The sequence below is a fragment of the Rosa chinensis genome, chromosome 2, assembly GCF_002994745.2.
Source record: "Rosa chinensis cultivar Old Blush chromosome 2, RchiOBHm-V2, whole genome shotgun sequence".
Classification (NCBI taxonomy): Eukaryota; Viridiplantae; Streptophyta; class Magnoliopsida; order Rosales; family Rosaceae; genus Rosa; species Rosa chinensis.
In genome coordinates, this window is record NC_037089.1 from 60,370,168 (window position 1) to 60,387,357 (window position 17,190).

Sequence of the window (17,190 nt, forward strand, 5' to 3'; positions counted from 1 at the left end):
CTCAATCTGGGCCAACTTGCAGCGCCGCCGTGAAGGAGAATCGTCGATAGAGAACACCAGAGGGACGACCAGACGGCGGAGGCGATCCTGTCTGGAAAGTTTCGTCGCCGTAGGTGGCCGGAGCTCGCCGGAAAAGTCGGGTTCGGGTCTGAGGGCGCGGACGAGAGAGAAGAAAGAGAGAGGGAGTGGCTTCCGGAAAAGGAAATGAGGAAAATGAAAATATTTTCTGATTTTTCCTTTATATACTAAAACAGAAACTTTTTCCAATAGGCATAACTTCCTCATACGAACTCCGATTTACGCGTTCGGCATGTCCACGAACTCGTATCGATGCCCTCTACAACTTTTGTGAATAAAATTTTCCGAGAATCCCTACATATAAAAAGTCAAACTTCACACGACCCCTAAACTGTGAAATTCAATTATTTATACGTACGAAAATCATTCCACTCCATATAAAATCTACGAATAAAGCACACTAACAATTATTCGTACAACTGGACAATTATTAATTACCAAAATTACATAATGAAAATCCAGGTCATCATATCCCCAGTCCCCTCCTGCTCCACAGCCCCCTCCGACTCCCCCACCTCCTCCTACTCCACAGCCTCCTTCAACACACCAACCTCCTCCAGCACCATTACACACCTATCAACGTCGACAACTTGCTTCAAATTCTCCATCCATCACACAAGTTGTCCTACCCTCTCTTCCAGAGCATTCTTTAGATGGTTACTCATCAAATCCATGTTCTCCTACTGTAACCATCCATCCAATGGTTACCTGCAAGCAAGATGGCACTCTCAAACCTTTAGTCTGCACTGATGGTACTGTTCGTTATCCCTTACCCAAGGCTCTTCTAGCTCTCACGTACAAGCTCTTCTCCTGCTGAACCAACATGTTATACTGAAGCTGCTCGTCATCCTAAATGGTCCCAGGCAATGTCTGTAGAGTTTAATGCCCTTCTGAAAAACCACACATGGGTCCTTGTCTCTCCTGATCTGCAACAACATGTTGTTGGCTGTAAGTGGGTGTTCAAACTCAAGCGCAAGCGCAAGTCTGATGGTTCTATTGAGCAGTACAAAGCTCATCTTGTTGCTACGGGTTTTCATCAACAACCTGGTGTTGACTTCGATGAGACTTACAGTCCTGTAGTCTGACATACCACCATTCGAACAGTTCTATCCTTAGCTGTCTCTTTTGGCCGGACCCTTAGTCAGTTGGATGTGAAGAATGCTTTTCTTCAAGGTGTTCTTGCTTAAACAGTTTTTATGATCCAACCTCTAGGCTTCGCTGATCCAGCTTGCCCTCATCATGTTTCGCCTCAACAAAGCAATATATGGTTTGAAGCAAGCTCCTCGTGCATGGTTTTACAAGCCTAGTGGATTCCTAATTCAATTTGGTTTTCTTCAAAGTCAAGCTAATCCATCTCTGTTCATTTTGAGTATAGAATCTGCCATCATGTTGCTTTTACTGTATGTGGACGACATCATTCTGACTAGGAATCAACCTGAACTTCTCTTTTCATTTATCACCACTCTTAACTAAGAGTTTGAGCTCACTGAGCTTAGTGGTCTTGCCTACTTTTTGGGGTTAGAAGCTAAACCTACTTCTACTGGTCTTTGACTCTCTTAAACCAAGTACACCATGGATCTCCTTCATCACCACTCCATGACTAAGTGCCAACCTTGTACTACACCGGTTTGTGCTACTTCTCAACTTTCTCACATGCAAGGTGATTTGTTGCCTGATGGCACTGAGTATCGGCAAATTGTGGGCACTCTTCAATAATTGACATTCACTCGTCCTGATATTGCCTATGCTGTTCACCATGTTGCCCAATTATGAGTGCTCCTCAAACCTCTCATCTTATTGTCGCTAAGTGTATACTTCGCTATCTGAAAGGGACTCCAGACTTTGGTTTGTCTTTTTGTCGATCCTCGAGTCCTCTCACTCTTCGTGCTTATTCAGAAGCAGATTGGGCTGGATGTCCTGATACTCGACGTTCCACCACAAGTATTTGTGTGTTTTTGGTACCTAATCTTATATCTTGGTGTGCTAAGAAGCAACAGGCTATTTCTCTCTCCTCTGCTGAAGCTGAGTATTGTTCTTTTGCTTATGCTTATGCTGATACTATCTGGATTTCATATCTCCTCACTGAACTTCAGTTTTCACCTCCTCGACCAATCATCCTTTTGTGTGACAACCTCAGTACAACTTACATGGAATCTAATCCAGTCTTTCATGCCTGTACCAAGCATATTGAGCTCGATTATCACTACATCCGCCAATACCTTCTTTCTAGTGCTCATCGCGTTCAATTTGTTCCATCTCCAGATCATTTTGCAGAAATCTTCACAAAAGGTCTTTCCCGCCAGCGGTTTGATCTTCTGCGGTCAAATCTTGTCTCTCCTGGATCATCAGATTTGCGGGGGAGTGCTAAACCACCTAATTAATCATCTATGTCCAGATTCAATGTATTTTGTAATTGCTTGATCTTAGCTTCCTCTTCATTATGTAATTGCCTAGACTAAAGGTCAAAATAGCTAAGTCATTGTAATTGCTTAGACTAAGGATCTAAATAGCTTAGATTGAGGATCTAGATAGCTGTAATTTAGTAACCATTTGTGTATATAATGCTTTCCTCTCAATGAGAAGAATACACAGCAAATTCTATAAATATTTTCATAACCCAACTTTAGTAAAGGACTAATCCAGGAAAAAGTTAGTTTGCTAAGGTAACTGGCACGAGGTAGTTCGATAGGTTAGCTTTTTCCACCATATTTTCTTGCTAATAGATGCTCGGATAGGCTCTTAGGATCTTTGTTATCTCGATAAACCAAGTGTCCAAGGTTTTCAACAACACATAGGAGAAGTAAAAGGTTCACTATCTGACGCAGTCGGAAAGTAACTCTAGGTTTACAAGCAATAAACTTAAAATAAGGATTCTGGAGTCCACCAAAGATAAATGAGAAAACTCTCAATTTGATTGATAATATGATAAAAGATGGTTCTGCAGCTGTTTAATTAAGGTTGCTTATATATGAGAAAAGAAAACCTAGGGAGACTAACAATGAAACCCTAAAGCCCACGGGTAAAAACAAAACAAATCCAAAACAAACTAGAAAACCGAAAATCCTAAAAAATAGTAAATTGTAGTTTTAAGGCCCTAAACGACCCCGAAAATCCGAAAAAGCCCACGCATCGTGGCAAAGCGACGAGTTTATTCCTGGCGTCTTTCCCTTTCCAGAAAGGTATAGCAATCACAATTCGGACACTGAATGCCAAATTTGCAGCAAACCGGGTTTTCCTTTGAATTGATCGAGTTGTTCTTCTACTCTTCTCGCCAACCGGTCTACATCACTGTCCATGTCAGTACATCTAAAACCTGAATGCTATGGGTTCGTACAAGGACTTCAATGTTTATAGCTGATACCAAGAAAAAAGAAGACGTGTCAAACAGGGTTTCGAACTTTGATCCATTTGGACCTTTCAGCAAGCAGCAAAGAACCTGATAAAGAAATCCAAACTAGTCCTCTGACAAAATAATCAAGTTCCAGTCAACTTACAAAATGATCAGACTCCTCATTTTTGGCTATTAGATCCCACAAACCAGCAGCAAAATATGCAGTGCCAGTAAGAGCGCAACAGATAGAAACCATTACAGAGAACCTGTCCCTTCTGGCTGGACTAGTATTACAATGGTTTGTTATAGATATCTACAAGAGTCGATATGCAAAAAACCAAGAAGAAGAGCAAATTTACGGTATCAATTATAGTTGTTTGAGTGCAGTAAGAACCCAACTCAAGCTCTCCTTCACAAATCTATGAGAAAACTCTCCCTGCATAAAACCCGTCGTTAGGAAAATGATCAGCATTATCATATACAGAACAAACAAGTTCATTTAGTGAAACTTTTCATATGATCAAACACAAAACAAGAATGAAAAAGAGAGACTAATATACCACATTGATGATGAATTATACTTCACTTTAAGCAAAAAAGCTGCAAATGTGATTTTGATAATGAAGTTATCAGAAATACATACATGGGGGGTAATTGAAGAATCTTGTGATGGTGAACTAAACTTGTAGCAGAAGCTCAAATCTCGTTCCATGTGTCTCCATTGTATCTAAATAAGTACTGACGTATAACTTACTCTTTGCTCGTCTTTTTAGTTTTTAGATAGCTCAAGCTCTGTCTTTTTTTTCTTTTTTTTTCTTCCTGCCTTTAGTTATGGTATGTAGTATGTACGACTACCATTTGCGGGGGAAAATAACTTACAAACTAAGTGATCGAAGCTTCTTAGGCAACCTACGTTAAGCAAATCAAACTTAGAAGCATTAAAGACATTAAGATGAAGGCATCGAGTTCGCGTCTTCATTTCAACCCACACACACCTACAGCATTGCCATTCACCCTTTTTATGCAGCTGCACTTTTTTTTAAGACATTTTACCGAATATTTTGTCTCCACACTCTTAAGTAACAAAAGCAAAAATTAATCTGATGAGTAGGAGATTAACCTCCATGAAACCAATTGACTACCTTTGCAGCTTTTAGACAAAGAATTCAAAAACATATTTCTTGTGGGGTGTGCAACTCAAATGTTGAGTAAAATGTCCCGGTTCTAAAGGTATATGCGACTATGAAAAAAAAAAAATGTTGACGTACAACTGTTCAAGTGACAACCCGGCCGTCTCGACTATTCTTGCTCACATCCGACAGATCGACACCACTGCCACTTGTATAAGTTGTATCCCACTTCTCAATACGTCTTCTTCATCCTTTGTATATTTTTCATGCATTCGTTGACGAGTTTTTAGTGATTACGGTTTATGCAAAGCTTATATAGTTATATATATATATATATATATATATATATATATTTTAATATAAAGACTTTTTTATTTTTGTCAACCTATGTAAGATAGACCTATAAATGAATCAGGTTTTGATCTGTATCCGCTCCAGATCTGTTGTTATTGAACATGTTTGGATTGACTTGGAAATTTTTGTTACCACTTAAAGGAGTGAAATGACGATTTTGGGTTAAGCTCAATGATGTATTTACAAATATGCCACTAACAGTTTTAAAACCTATCCGCAAATGAATATCTCTCATTTCAAGCTATCTCAGTCTCTCTAATTTTCAACTAAATGACAACTCCATCATTCCAAAATCTATGCAAAATAATCTCGCAAAAATTATATTTTTGGAAAGTCTTTATATCAACTCCAGATGTGTTGTTGGGGAAATTTTTCTTTAGAAATAGACTTGTGTTAACGATCCTTGAACTTTTGAGAGAAATTTTGAAGAACGACCAGTTTTGAAAATATCAAATTGATCTCACCTTATTTTTCAAACAGTTAAAAGTGATCATTTAAAGACATAAAACATCATAACTATCCTTGATCAAAACTTAACTCAAACATGTTATCATCTTCTCATCTTCTTATATATTTTTGTGTAGTTGATTGACTTCTACAACTAAATTGGTGAGAATTTTAGGCCTTCTTGACTCCAGTCTTATCTCTATCAAAGAACTCTCAAATAGTCTACCATTTTAAACACTCCATAAAATTGGCAAGTAGTGAAGATGTAGTAAAAATGAAAATAACCAAAAACAAAAAACACTGAAGAGAAACGTAGTGGAGAATGTTTTGAGCTTTGGATTTCATCCGAATGTTTGGAAAAGTAAATTAGTTTACCAAAATTATTCATGTCCAAAAAAAAAAAAGCAACAACAACAAGAAATGAAAGTTTACACTAAAAAGTACGTGTAAGAAAATACTTGGTTTAAACTTTCAATCCAACCCACAGTTCAGCATTGCAGCATTTCCAAACTCATAACAGGCTGTCAGTTCTTCTAGGCCCAAGCTCGCATTAATATCTTGGTCCGCACTATGCAAAATGTCAGCATCGCATCAATTATTTGCATTTTATGCATCAGTTTTGTAACTTTGTATTGCAGCTTGACCAATATTCAGCTACAAGTTTGGAGAAGTAGGAGTTGGTATCCAAGAGCTTTGAAGGTTCTTCATACTCCACCAGCTTTCCTACGATTATAGACAAACAAAGCCACACTGCAGATTAGGAACAGCCTTAATAGTTTACATCTACATACCCAAACTGGCTTGCACCACAGTACCCGTAAACAACTGATACCAACTAAAGACACTACATTTACAGCCCTTGGTAGAATGCACCAAAGTACTTTCTACAATGGTAGTACCCCTCAGTTAGTTTACCTCTGTGCTATTTGTTTTCTTTTTTGTTCTTCTAAACACTCGCAAACAGAAGAAGAAATTATAAACATGCATGGGGGAAATTTTCAACGTCTATTGTCTAATTCAAATTTGATTAGAGATTCAAATATATAAAAGCTTACCATCAGAGAGGACCATGACTTTGTCACTGTCTATGACTGTTGGAACTCTATGAGCTACAGTTATCACAGTGCATTCTGAAAATTCCTGCCTGATGATTCTTTGTAGAGTGGCATCTGTTCCAGAGTCGATGGAAGCAGTAGCCTCATCCAGAACTAGAATTCTGTTCCTCTTGAGAAGCACTCTTCCAAGGCAAAACAACTGGCGCTGCCCGGCGCTCCAATTTTCCCCTTCATCACTCACTGTTCAAATCATTATAGCTAGTTATATACCCTATTAGAAATTATCAAATTGGGTGCTTAAATAAGGAATTCGGCATTATTTTTCTCTTTTGCATACAGCAAACAACATTAACTTACCAGATGAATCTAATAAATTGGGTAGGCTATTGACTGTTGCCTGTAATTGACACTTCTCTAGAGCCTACAAATGAGAAAGACATCAAAATGAACTACAATTCTAGCCAAGGAACAATGACATTTTATGCAGAATACACAATTACCCTCCATATTTCATTGTCGGAGTAAAGGCCTAAAGGATCCAAGTTGGTTCGGATGCTACCCCTAAAAAGAGTTGGTTCTTGAGGGATGATACTGAGCTTCATTCTTAAATCCTTTAGACCCATAGAGCAGATGTCAAGTCCATCTATAATAATTTTACCACTGCTTGGATCTACTAAACGAAACAAAGCACTTATGAGTGTAGTCTTTCCACTTCCTGTCCTTCCCACAACCCCTACTCTAGTCCCTTCGTTGAATGTGCATGTAATTCCCTTGAGAACTAGTGGAGCATTTGGACGGTAATTTAACTATTGAACCAATCAAAATGAACAATCATTAGAATTTGTAGTGATCAATTGATAAGTGGTCCATCAGCAGGAAGCTCATGTGGATGACTAAAGCATATCTTACCTTCAGTGAAAAAAGCTCTATTCTACCCTTTTGAGGCCATGAATATGGGGGCCTCTTGTCCTCCACAATTGCTGGAGGCTCCGGTGAAATCTGCATGAACTGTTTTATCCTTTCAACTGATATAATGTAATTCGATAAGTTGCAATACCATCGAGTCACAAATATTTGTGCTCCGGTCAGTGTCAAAGAATAAGAAAGAGAAAGCCCCACAAGCCCTGCGCATATCCACAAAATTAGGCCTTAAACGGCCTCAAGTTCTCTAGTGTGAAAATTGGACTACTGATAAAATAGGTACCTGGAGCAACATAACCCTTGGGAAGTAAAATGAGGAGTAAAGCAGCAGCGAACAGGGTCAAATTCTGAAGTGCTTCTGTCCTTATTATTAACCACTCCATGGTTGCATTAGAATGAAAAAAGAGCCTTGCATCAGTGTCAACTAGCTTTGTGTAGTTGTCAAAGAACCTGTCTACCATTTTAAAAGCTCTTATAGTGAACACTCCGAGTGATGTCTCAGCTGCATAATTCATTACAGGAGCTTTGGTTGTTCCATTGATTCTTATCAATTCTCTTGCAGACGCTAGATAGTAGCTCTTGAACAAATCATAAAAGTTGGTTTTACTATCCCGTTCGTTGAAAAAGAGAGAACTGAAATTAAAGAAGAAAGAAACTGAAATTCAAATCCACCTGAACATATTTGGCAGCAACCATGGCGAGAATGGCTACAATAAGAACTTGCCATGTGACAGAAGCCATAATTCCAATTGTTGTCAGCATTTCAATGCCACCAGCAACAATAAAGAAAATGGAGAAGGGTATGTCAAAATCCAAAATACTTAAATCTGATGAAGCCTGCAAAAATAGAAACATTCAAAGGAAAGCTTAAAAGGTAGTAAATACACTTAACTGGATTCAAGTGAAAAGTGTGTTCTTTGAAGTTCAAGTATACTCACTCGTGTTAAAATTCGCCCAACAGGAGTTGAGTCAAAGAAAAGCATGGGGGCCTTAAAGATAGCATCAGTGAAACCAGAGAAAAATGCTTTAGAAGCTTTCAATCCAACAAGGGCTGCAAGGTATGACCTTAGATGAACAAAGATAGCACTAAACGTTGAAACTGCAGTATAAACACCAATGAGCATTCCACTTTTTATATTTGGAATTTCAATAGCTATAGCAAGCCAATAAGTTGAAGCCGCTTGAAGGCCAAAGAAACAAGACTGTGCTATTATGGCCAAGCATAGAAAAATTATTCCCTTAGAAACAAAAATATAATCCCAAAAGGGCTTCCATCCAACATCACCGGTCTCTTTCTCTTCTTCTTCTATTAGTTGCACCCCAGGTACGCCCTTCACAGAAATATCCCCTTCACTGCTATCTTCAGTGAGGTTAATCCGAAAAGACTCCTCCGGAACAACCATTTCTTCCTTCTTGAATGCTCCCTGACTTTGATAATTTGAAGTACCTGATGTCACTGCATCTCGGTGAGCATTAACAAGTTGCTCAAACGCTGTTCCTGCGGTCAAGAGATTCTCAAAGGTTCCTGATTCAGTAATTTGTCCATGTTCCATTACCTGGAAAATGAAGTGATAGGGACATGCTTTGCTTATTTATCAAGCAATATATTCATGCAGTTGGTTCAATGCTAAAATCAATATTTCTCTTTTGTTGCAGATAAAATATGAATGTAAGTTAACAATGTACCAAAATCTTATCGACTTTTGAGAGAAATTCAACTTGATGAGTCACTAGAATTACAGTTTTCTGTGCCAGAGCAGCCATTACATAAGCCTGCATAAATCATTTAAAATGAGTTGAATGAGTATACTCAGTCTACAATTAGAGAAATCATGGTTCTAATGCATCTCAAATTTGAATTTGTGACACCAGAAAAATGTATGCTTGAATTATTTTTTCTTACATGAAATAGAATTGCAGCTGTATGTGCATCCACGGCACTAAAGGGGTCATCAAGGAGATAGATATCAGCATCACTATAAACAGCTCGCGCCAGCTGAATCCTCTGCTTCTGTCCTCCACTCAAGTTAAGTCCTCTCTCGCCTATTTCAGTAAGATCACCATGGTCAAAACTACTAAGGTCCTTATCCAAAGCACAAGCTTCTATGGTCTTTTCATACTTATTCTTCTCCATTGTTTTCCCGTAGAGAATGTTATCACGAACTGTCCCACTTTGTATCCAAGAATTCTGAGAAACATAGGCTATGGTCCCAAATACATCAACCTGCAGTTTGCAAGAAACATGACAGTAAGCAACTGAAATTAGTGGCAAAAGGCATGTAAACTTTTCACTTAATGAAACAAACTCACAGTTCCTGAAACTTTCGGCATCTCTCCCAGTATAGCGTATAAAAGTGATGACTTTCCAGCACCAACTGGTCCACAAACTGCAATTTTCTGGTTCCTATGGATTTCCAAATTTAAATCTCTCAGAGTTGGAATTGATGATTCAGGATACCAACTGAACATGCCTTTATCTATTTTCAAGCTCTCTTCAGAATCTTGTGATGGTAATTTCTTTATTTCATTATCATTTACCTCATCATCAAGTAAAAATGTATTTAGCCGGTCAAAAGAGACCTTGACTTGAATCAGTACTGAAAGCGCCTCTGGTATCATTCTGACAGGTTCTCCCATGCTCCTTAATGAAGCAAGAACTGTAAATATGGTACTTGCATTTAGAGGGACACTTTGGAAAAGGATACATCCTACAAAGATTACTGAAGTGATTATGGTTGGTGACATCCAATACACTAGAGGTCCATAAGCCTTTTTAAATTGCGTCTCAGCCAACCATTTGAACTCTCTTTCACGAAGTGAATCAACCAAGTTCTTGAATTTCTCCTCCCATGATTGTAACTTGATGATTTTCATACTGTTTAGGATCTCAGAAGTGGCTCTAAGCCTCTCGTCCTGAGCTATCATGAACTGGGACTGACACTTCTGAAGAACTTTTGCAAATGGCACATTTAGGAGGCCACAGGCAATGAGAGGTACTAATCCGGGAAGAGCACCAAGACCAACCACCCAGAAAAGAACACCAATGGCAAGGAATAGTTGCAATCCAAGGCTCCATGTTGAATGAAACCACCACGGGAACTCACCCATTCGATAGGCATCAACTGCTATGTAATTCACAATCTCTCCAGCTGAGTGCCTTCTCCTTCCCACAGTAGAAAGCTTTAGCTGCTTTCGATAAACTGCCACCATCAAAGCCGACCTCATTCTCATTCCAGACCTCCTAGACTCAAAGAACCAATATCTCTGGCTCAAAGATTCAACCACCTTGGAAAGAATTAGACACCCCACTATGATGAGGCCTTTGGAGACAGTTTCCTCCTCGACATTTGAATAATTTATAAAAGCATACACTATAAGAGGAGAAACTACAACTGAAATTGTTCGGACGATTGCACAAAAGGCTATAAATAAATTTTCTTTCATGTAAACGTTTGCTATTGCTCTCAGAACCAGGTTCCTGGTATTGCTGCAGTTCTTCTCCCCAGATAGTGAATCCCATGCTCGAGCAAACTTCTGGTATGCTAAATTTGCTTTATCTTCGTTAACCAGTGATGGGATGTCTTCAAGAGCTAACGTTTTCGAGGAACCTAAGTTGAGTAAAGGGTTGATCCAAGAAAATGTCAATTTGCTTAGGAAACTAGCTCGGTCTAGTTCTGATTGCTGGTTCTCTCCAGCAAACCTTTTGGCTAATAGAGGCTCAGATAGGATGTTAGGATCTCGTGTATGTTGGTAAAAACAATGACCGAGGTTTCTAACAGCACATATGAGAAGTAAAAAGTTGACTGGCCATGTCAGTACATCAAGAATGTCAATGTTGTGGGTTCTTACCAATATTTCAGTGTTTAGAGCGGATACCAATGCAAAGGAGCACCCCCACCAAACAGAATTCAAAACTTTGATCCATATAGACCTTTGAACTAGAAGTGAAATTGTATAAGAAATCCAAACTAGTCCTCTGACAAAGTAATCCACCGAGCTTCTGAAACGATCAGATCCCACATCACTTTCGGCTATTAGATCCCATAAACCAGCAGTAAAAGATGCAAAGCTACCAAGAGAGCAACAGATTGAAACAACTACAGAAAAGTGACCCCTTATAGTTGGACTGCTGCTACTATAATGCTTTGTTATTGAAGCTACAATTGTAAGAAAGCAAAAAACGAAGAGGAAGAACAGATTTACAGCATTGATGATAGTTCTTTGAGTGCAGTAGGAACCAAACTCAAGTTCTCCATCGCACAGCCATGAGAAAGTACTCCCTGCATGTTAAAAAGTACTGAGAAGTTGGAAAACAATATAAGAAATGCAAAAAGTGCCGGGAATGCAGTTATATGGACATGATCAAACAGAGAAAACATGCAAACAGACAAACTGATGCAGATCCTTGCATACCAAAATATTGAATTCTGCCGTTTCAAAAAAAAAAATATTGAATTCTACCTCATAATATAAGAGCAGCAAACTGTTAATAATACCATATTTGAGATCAAGAAAGAGAGAAATCCATATGTTACTTACCAAGTAGTACTGAACTCTTCAATGAAGCCATTGTTGTAGCAACTTGTTTGGTAGACTTGCTATATATACTAATTTTTTTTTTTTTTACTATATATACAGATGTACTAAATATTTTGTTATCAGTATTTTCCTTGTCAAGGCAATGTCCATAAATTGCATTTCTTTTTGGGTCTTTCTAAATGTACTAAACAAATATCTAACTATACCCAACAAATCAATTTTGCATGAAAAGACAATTATGCCCTTGTAAGAAATGACGTTAAAAGTCATGGTAAATTAAGATAATAATAAAAATATCCTAAAATTTGAATAATGTTTGCTATTTGTACCTAGATGTTCACAGTGTTCACGTACGTAGCAACATCGTTTTCTTTCAGTAAAAACTTTAAACTCAAATTTCACTTTTCATTATAATTGCTTCATTTCTTAGGTTTTACCGAGTGTTTGGGTTTTCCCGAGTTTTATTAAAGAAAGGATACTATTGGAAACAATATGTTGAATGTACTTAGAGATTTTATGATTTTGCATGGTGTAAGAAATTTGCTGGGTGTAACTTTTAATTTTCAAAGTTCTAATATATTTTCGATATCATGAATTCAGTTCTGAAAACGAAGTAATATGAGATTAGCCGTGTCAAAATGAATCATGACACATGGAAGGCAATGAATAAGTGTGGAAATAATGACAATGAATAAGTGTGGAAATAATGCTTATTTAGAACTCATGACACAGGGCAGACAATTAATAAGTGTGGACATAATGCTTAGCTTCCACATGAAACCCACACTTATCCAATGGAACATGAGTAGAAAATGTAAAGTAAAACTAACATGAAAATCAAAAAAGAGATAAAGAAACAGAGCCAAGAAGATAATCGATAGGTTTCCCATTTCCGTCTTTTCACATTTATACCAAAATCATGAAAAACATTCAAATCAATCAACTCAAAAAATGGTCTAAGAACGCATAACTTTGCATACACAACGATGAAAAGCAAAAATGTCTATTTCAACTAACCCAGATACCCAAAATAGAAACATTATATATTTCACCCCAACATATCAAAACTAAACATTCATTAATTCTTTACAGATTAAAGATATATAGGAAACAGAGAAGGTGTCTAGAAAACCGTGCATTCAAGCAAGGTCGATCGTGTTTGCTTGTGGTTGAATCTATGAAACTGGTACATCTGCATGACTGCATGGACCCTAGCTCAACTTCGTGTTTAAGATTTTAATTAGTTACTTTTACCAATTTTATTAATGATTATCAACCCTGCATCCAGGATTCCAGGTAATACGTACCTTTCACATATTCACCTACCCTTCTAACTCAGCTTACTTAACCTTCGTCTACCTTACTCTATATATTGAACCTTTTCTCTTTTAGGGTGCCATGCTTAGTTTGTTTTGTGCGTGAAATATCAAATGGGTTTGGAAAATTAAGCTAGGGTCAGGAATAAAAACGTCTGCCCTGAAAACTGTAATCTAAATATTTATCATTTTCCCAAAATTTGTAAATATGAATATTCTAATATGCATACGCTAAATGCTTTGAATTTAATATGCAAATGCTAAATGCTTTGAATTTAAATACAGAAAATATGTATTTTTCTTATCGAAGTATATAAAATATTTTGATTTGTTTTAGTTTGCTGTTAGATAGAAAAATCAGTACCTGCAACGCGTGTTGTGGCCATCTACCATTTTTTTTTTTTTGAGGTAATCTACCATATATTTTTGGGACTTAGAAACAAGTGGACGTAATTAATGGGCTAATGAGCATTGGTTGTGTTTTATTTTTTTTATTTATTTTTTTTTTTTTAAATGAGCATTGGTTGTGTTATCTGGATTTGTAGCTGTCAATTTATTATTGAGCTAATCATTCAACTAATTTTTAATTAATTGTCTAATTAAAATAAAAGAAGGGTCCTTGACCAAAAGCCCCAAAATGAGGCAAAGTTATCCCACTTGCCCCAACAACAGATTTTTATTCTCATCTACACAATTTGACATCAAATGACCATTGTGCCCTAAACTCAATTAAGAAATTGCAACCACTGCCATTATCTCTCTCTCTCTCCCATCCCTTCGCCGGAGCTTGCCTCTCTTTCTCTCTCCCCCCCCCCAGCACGACTTCGGTGGATTTCCACGGCGGTGGCATTTCCGGGCTTTGATCCAGACGTGGAGGTAGAGGATTCACTGCGTTTTCCGGCGCTGATCCATCGAAAAGCAACGGTGCTGTTCACGTCGTCATTTCTTCGACTCCGGTAGCCAAGCCGATTTGAATCATTGTCTCTCTCCGCTCTCTCTCTCTCTCTCTCTCTCTCTCTCTCTCTCTCTCTCTCTCTCTCTCTCTCTCTCTCTCTCTCTCTCTCTCTCTCTCTCTCTCTCTCCCTCCCTCTTGCAGATTCCGACGATCCAACACACACGTCTTGATCTCCATCTCGCCGGTCTCCTCACAACAGCAATCGAGGCCTGCAACCTGCAACAGCAACGGATCTGCAACCGAGGGCCTGATTTAACATTCAGACATCTTCGTGCTCCGGTTTCAATCTACTGACTGGGATCAAAACAACAATCGATGACCTGCAACCGGCAACAGGTCTCTAACTGGCGAAAACCGGCAAAGAAAGGTGCAGCGTGGGTGCCCAGATCATTTTTTGGGTGTCCTAATCAATATTTTTTTTTTTTTTTAAGTAATGGGACAGAAGGAAGGACAAAACAAATTTTGAATGTCTATGTCTATTGGGAGGCAATAGACGTTTTTAAATTGATATAATCTCTTCATTTTTTTTCTTTAATCAAAGTTTTGTTTGTCTAATTTTAGGAAGATTAGTTCCTATTTCGGTAATCGAAACGTCTATTGGGGAGAAATACATGGCTGATAGACGTCTATTGGAGGCAAAAAACCTCCAATAGACGTTTATTGAGGTGTCTATTGCCCCCTAATAGATGTCTATTGCCCCCAATAGACGTCTATTGGGGGGCAATACATGGCTGATAGTCGTCTATTGGGAGGACAATACATGGTTAATAGACGTCTATTGGGGGGCAATACATGGTTGATAGACGTCTATTGCCCCTTTATTGGGGGCAATAGACGTCTATTGGGGGGCAATACATGGTTGATAGTCGTCTATTGGGGGGCAATACATGGCTGATAGTCGTCTATTGGGGGGCAATAGACGTCTATTAGGGGGCAATAGACGTCTATTGGGGGCAAAAAAACTTTCCGGTGGGTGGTAGCCTGTGATCGGAATCCGGCGGCCGGTGACCGGATTCCGGCGAAAATTGGCCGGATTCCGGCGACCGCTCACAGGATTCCGGCGAAGTTGGCCGGATTCCGGCGACCGGTAACCGGAATCCGGCGAAGTCCCCTATGGTTTCTCTCTCTTCCATTCTCTCTCTCTCTCTCTAAGTAACAAAGGTGAGGGTAAAATGGTATTAGAAAAATGATAAAAACAAAAAAAAAATCTTAATGGGGTATTAGAGAAGACCTCTTTAGAGTGTTTTGGGTAAGAGGGAATTAAAAAACTTAGTGGGGTAAGTGGGAAAAAAATCTCTAAAAATGGTGTAAATTGACAAAAACCCATAAAAGAATGGGGAGGATTTAGAGCACTTACGTGCACTTACGCCAACATAAATAGACGGATGGATTACATTAAATACACTTTTTGTTTATTAAAAAAAAAAGTTGAATATAAATATCAAGGGTTGAGATCATTTTGTAAGTGTTGCGTCATTTGCATCGTAGGTGCATAAAAGAACTTTAGTAATTCTTATTAGAGCTAGGGAAGAGAAATTCTTTCAACAGTTAAGAAATTAAGGTGCGAATCATCTCCAACGAGCACTCTTATCTTATTCAATAAGCGATCATCTCAATGAAATTGATTTATTGACTCTTACCCCAAAATCGAGAATTATGGACTCCACTAACTTATTGAGGTAAGACGAAACTAATTAAGAGTTTTCTCCCCATAAATCAATCTTTACTGACGTTGCTATTGGGTATAGAATAGAAAAACCCAGCTCAATTGCTCTACTAATATAGAATCTATCGATCATCTTTTCTTTAATTGTTCTTTTTCCAAAGATGTTTGGCATTATCTAATCTCCATATTATTCCTTATGATTGGCAACACTCTTTCTTAAATTGGTTGGATCATATTGTTATTAACAATTCTTCTCATTCAACTACTTTACTCTCTAAGGCTCTTTTTATATGGTATCATATTTGGATTACTAGAAATAATCTTTAGAAATGTTTGTAAAAAGGTCATCCAAGTTGCTTTCGCTACTGCTAATATGTTTCTTGCTTACTCCAATTTTGCTGATGTTAGAAATTTTCAAACTCCTAATACTAAATTTATTAAGTGACTTCCTCCCCTACTTATTTTGTTAAACTCCATTTTGATGGCTCTGTTCGAAATAATAATCAAGATGCTGTAGGGTTTATCATTAGAAACGATCAGGGTATTCCTATACTAGCCTCTTATAAGAGACTAAGTGATTCAAATGTCCTTGTGGCTAAATCTTTGGTACTCAAAGCAGGTCTACAAGCAGCTGCTATTCATGGCATGTCTAAAATCAAAGTCGAAGATCGAGACTCCAAGATCTTGATTAATTGCATTAATAATAAGATCATAGTTCCATGGAAGCTAGCTTCATATGCTGGTTTTTGATATCAAAACTTTGGCGTCACAAGTCTCGGATATTGAATTCAAGCACGTTTGGTGTGAGGCGAACTTTGTTGCTAATGCTCTTGTGGATTTGGTTTATAAGAGCATCTTTAGCAGACTCTCTATTTTGGCTTCTTAACTATTTTGGAGAACATGTTTAGCTTTTTATATATTTTAGCAGTTGCACCAGACTCTTAAGAGCATCTTTAGCAATGTTAGCCATTTTTTAGTCAAATTTTAGCTAAAGTAGCTAAAAGGTTATTTTAGCTAGCCACTCTAGAATTACATCTGCAGCAATGCTCTCTATTTTAACTAGTTTTGAATTTATATTATTTTTTAAATGAAGATTAAATAGTTTAAATGTATTTATAAATTACATAAAATAACTTAAAAGGAATGTTTTAAATTATAGAGAGCTTCATCCCGCTCTCTATATTTATGAGCGAGATAGCTAAAAGTTATAATAGAGAGCCACTTAGGAGTCTGGTGCAACTGCTAAAATAGATAAAAAGCTAAACATGCTCTCCAAAATAGCTAAGGAGCCAAAATAGAGAGTCTGCTAAAGATGCTCTAAATGGCTCTCTATTATAACTTTTAGTTATCTCGCTCCTAAATATAGAGAGTGAGATGATGCTCTCTATAATTTAAAAT

The 17,190-nt window shown here is 37.8% G+C and overlaps 1 protein-coding gene and 1 long non-coding RNA gene across 3 annotated transcripts; both read right to left on the reverse strand.

Moving 5' to 3' along the window:
• Positions 1-3,113: 3,113 nt before the first annotated feature.
• On the reverse strand, positions 3,114-4,145 carry LOC121051809. The gene is made up of 3 exons (XR_005807054.1): positions 4,053-4,145; positions 3,573-3,845; positions 3,114-3,432 (listed from the first exon to the last, which is right to left on the reverse strand). It is a non-coding gene; the product is annotated as an uncharacterized LOC121051809 (long non-coding RNA).
• A 1,518-nt stretch (positions 4,146-5,663) lies between these two features.
• Positions 5,664-11,843, reverse strand: LOC112183301 (ABC transporter C family member 8). Of its 2 annotated transcripts, none has more exons than XM_040515187.1 (13): positions 11,778-11,843; positions 11,520-11,596; positions 9,627-11,316; positions 9,220-9,540; positions 9,003-9,089; positions 8,255-8,872; positions 7,989-8,153; positions 7,600-7,894; positions 7,305-7,519; positions 6,896-7,201; positions 6,753-6,816; positions 6,396-6,635; positions 5,664-6,058 (listed from the first exon to the last, which is right to left on the reverse strand). In XM_040515187.1, exons 2-13 carry the CDS (start codon positions 11,570-11,572, stop codon positions 6,045-6,047), a joined length of 4,068 nt encoding a protein of 1,355 aa, XP_040371121.1. In that variant the 5' UTR covers positions 11,573-11,596; positions 11,778-11,843; the 3' UTR covers positions 5,664-6,044. The 2 variants fall into 2 exon arrangements, with proteins under 2 accessions (XP_040371121.1, XP_024177409.1); XM_024321641.2 differs by having other exon boundaries at positions 5,664-6,063.
• Positions 11,844-17,190: the final 5,347 nt, after the last annotated feature.